This window comes from Lotus japonicus, chromosome 1 (assembly GCF_012489685.1).
Source record: "Lotus japonicus ecotype B-129 chromosome 1, LjGifu_v1.2".
Classification (NCBI taxonomy): Eukaryota; Viridiplantae; Streptophyta; class Magnoliopsida; order Fabales; family Fabaceae; genus Lotus; species Lotus japonicus.
Window position 1 is genome coordinate 40,534,512 of NC_080041.1, and position 2,937 is coordinate 40,537,448.

The 2,937-nt window shown below is 42.9% G+C and overlaps 1 protein-coding gene across 1 annotated transcript; it reads left to right on the forward strand.

Annotated features, from left to right (window-relative positions):
* The first annotated feature begins 2,117 nt into the window (after nucleotides 1-2,117).
* LOC130735883 (uncharacterized) lies at nucleotides 2,118-2,653 on the forward strand. The gene is made up of 3 exons (XM_057587758.1): nucleotides 2,118-2,279; nucleotides 2,361-2,537; nucleotides 2,636-2,653. Exons 1-3 carry the CDS (start codon nucleotides 2,118-2,120, stop codon nucleotides 2,651-2,653), a joined length of 357 nt encoding a protein of 118 aa, XP_057443741.1.
* The last annotated feature ends 284 nt before the right edge of the window (nucleotides 2,654-2,937 follow it).

Consider the following 2,937-nt stretch of genomic DNA (forward strand, 5'->3'; position numbering starts at 1 on the left):
GATCTTATCAAGGCAGGATGCACAGAGGATCTGTCTACAATTGTTAGTGATGTCTTAACATCCACATCTTTGAAGAAGATGGGATTGGTCAAGAAGAAGATTGCCCCTGCTCATGAAGATACTTCTGATGAAGTAAGACAAAGAAGGGTGCCTCTGAATGATTACCCTCTGTGGTCCCCAGAGGATATTTTGTGCTACATTGATGATCTGAAGCAACAAGGGTATGAGATTGATGTGGACGATTTTTTCAGAAAACTGCCACCAGCTCCAGAGTTTGACTCTCCTCCCCGGAGGAAAGTTCAGAGAAAAATGGTCTTAGAGGAATCTTCTGAAGAGTCTGATGTTCCTCTGAAGAAGAAGAAGAAGGCTGACAAGCCTAAGAGGAAGCACGATGAAACCACCAAGCCTGATGATGAGGATGATGGTGATAATGATGATGCTCCTTCTCCTCCAAAGAAGAAGAAGAAGCATGTCAGAATTGTGGAGAAGCCTACCCGTGTGGAACCTGCTGCTGCAGTCATCAGCATGGAGACTTCTGCCAGAGTGACTCGGTCTGCCGCGCGTTCATCAAGTAAGTCTGTTGTCACTGAATCTGATGATGATTTAAATTCACTTGATGCACTCCCCATCTCTACACTTCTTAACCGCACAGTCACCCAACTCACTCCTATCCCAGAGTCTCAACCAGCTGCCCAAACCACATTCCACCAAATTCACCAAGGTCTTCATTTTTCCAACCTTCCCAAGAAGAAGCACCTCTGTGGAATATGCTTCAGACTCCACGTCCCTCTGAACCAACCTCACCCATTACCATTCAATACAACCCACTAACCTCTGAACCCATTATTCTTGAACAACCAGAACTTGAACCCAGAACGTCTGATCACTCTGTCCCCAGAGCATCAGAACGTCTTGATCGTAGAACTGCTGATACAGATTCTTCCACTCCCTATACTTCTGTATCCTTTCCTACAAACGTTGCTGACTCCTCACCTTCCAACAACTCTGAGTCACTTCGTAAATTTCACGAAGTTAGGAAAGAAAAAGTGTCTGCCATTCCAGAGTACTACCTCACAGTACCAAGCCCTAGGAGATACCCTGGACCTAGACCAGAACGTCTAGTTGACCCAGATTATCCCATCCAGGCTGACCCCTTGCATGAAGCAGACCCTTTAGCCCAACAATTCAACCAGACCAAGTTCAACAAGAACCCCTTCAACCAGAACCAGAAAACTCAGTGTCTAGCCACTCTTCGGTTAGATCACCACATCCTCAGGTTGAAACCTCTGAACCAAACCTTGGAACCTCTGAACCAAATGTCCAAACTTTTGATATTGGTTCTCCTCAAGGTGCCTCTGAGCAAACAGCAGCAACCACCCAACCTCTCCTGAAACCAATCTCTCCATTGTTCCCTACACATACCTCAGGCCAACCTCTCTCTCTGAGTGCATCAGTGTTTTTAATCATGAAGCTTCACTGATGATTCGCAATGTGCAAGGTTACACTGACCTGAGTGAGAACCCTGACTCTGTTGATGAAGAATGGAATCGTCTGAGTACTTGGTTAGTTGCTCAGGTTCCTGTTATGATGAGTCATCTCACTGCTGAAAGGGATCAGAGGATTGAGGTTGCTGATGACCCTATTTTAGTAGTGTTTTTAGGCTAAAAAGCAAAACAAAGACTTAAGAAAAGATAAAAATGCATGAAACACTACATGAGACTCAAAAAAAAGACTCAAAACAAAGGCTAAAAAGCAGTTTTTGCCCCTGATGTTTCAGTTTTGTGCAAAATATACCCCCACCCTATTTTTTGTCATTGAAACTACCCTCCATGTTATTAAAAGGTCCACCGGTTACCCTTCTGTTAGCCTGACGTTAATTCACTAACGGAGAAGCTGACGTGGAATTTTTTTTATTTTTAATAAAGCCACGTGGATTAAAACAATGAAAACTAAAAAAAAAAACAAATTGATTTGGGGCCCGGTTTGTAAACCCGATTTGGGGATTTAGGGTTCAAATCCCTAATTAGCAACCCATCATCGTGTTCATCGACGAGAGAGACAGGTTGAAAGAGTGAGGGAGAAAGAGCAGTGAGAAGGAGCGATCGGTAGAGGCTGAGATGGGTGGAGAAAGCCATATCTCGGGATGTAGCTCTTTGACTACTGGGTCTTCTCGGAGGAGGGTTTTCTGCAAGTGTGGAGTTCAGGCACCGTTGGTCACTACTTGGTCGAACGAAAATGGCAACATTGGAAGGCGCTTCTATGGGTGTGGAAAGTTCCAGGTAATTTCTCTTGCTAATCTTGTTCCTAATTGTTATTGCAATTCCTCCACCTAATGCTGCTCCTAATTTTACTCTTGACAGGAACAAAAGATGAGGCAATGTGATTTTTTTGTGTGGTATGATGAGAATGAAGGCAACCCACGTGACAAGAAGATAATTGCAGGCCTTCTTCGTAGAATTGAGGGGATGAAGAAGAGCCAAGTTGTGTTGATGAAGTTTTGTGTTCTAGGATGGTCCTTTTGTGCAGTTCTGTTGATTGTAACTGTGTCACTAATGTTGAAACTGATGAAGTAGAATTTTAGGGTTTTAGGGTGTGAAGGAATTATAGTGTTTAAGTGTTGTGTTTTGTGTTCTAGACTGTGGAGGAATTGTAATGTCTGGTTAATGTAATTGTTGAAAAGTAATGCAATGAGTTTGCAAGTTTGAATGACAATATTGATACAGAATTGATATTGATACTGAAAAGAGAATGGATACTTAACTAACAGTATCAAAATTGTACACTTAACTAACAGTATCAAACCATTCCCATGAATCTCTAGTCTCAGCCTCAACAACAGCAAAGGCAATTGGGAACATCTGGTTGTTCCCATCCTTACCAACAGCAGTAAGCAGCTGTCCACCATAAACATCCTTCAAGAAACAGCCATCCAATCCA

What these genes read in the sequence shown, in the direction of transcription:
- LOC130735883 (XM_057587758.1), top strand. Translation starts at nt 2,118, where the DNA reads ATGGGTGGAGAAAGCCATATCTCGGGATGTAGCTCTTTGACTACTGGG. An exon ending in ATGGGTGTGGAAAGTTCCAG is followed by an intron (nt 2,280 to 2,360) that starts GTAATTTCTCTT and finishes TACTCTTGACAG; the next exon opens with GAACAAAAGATGAGGCAATG.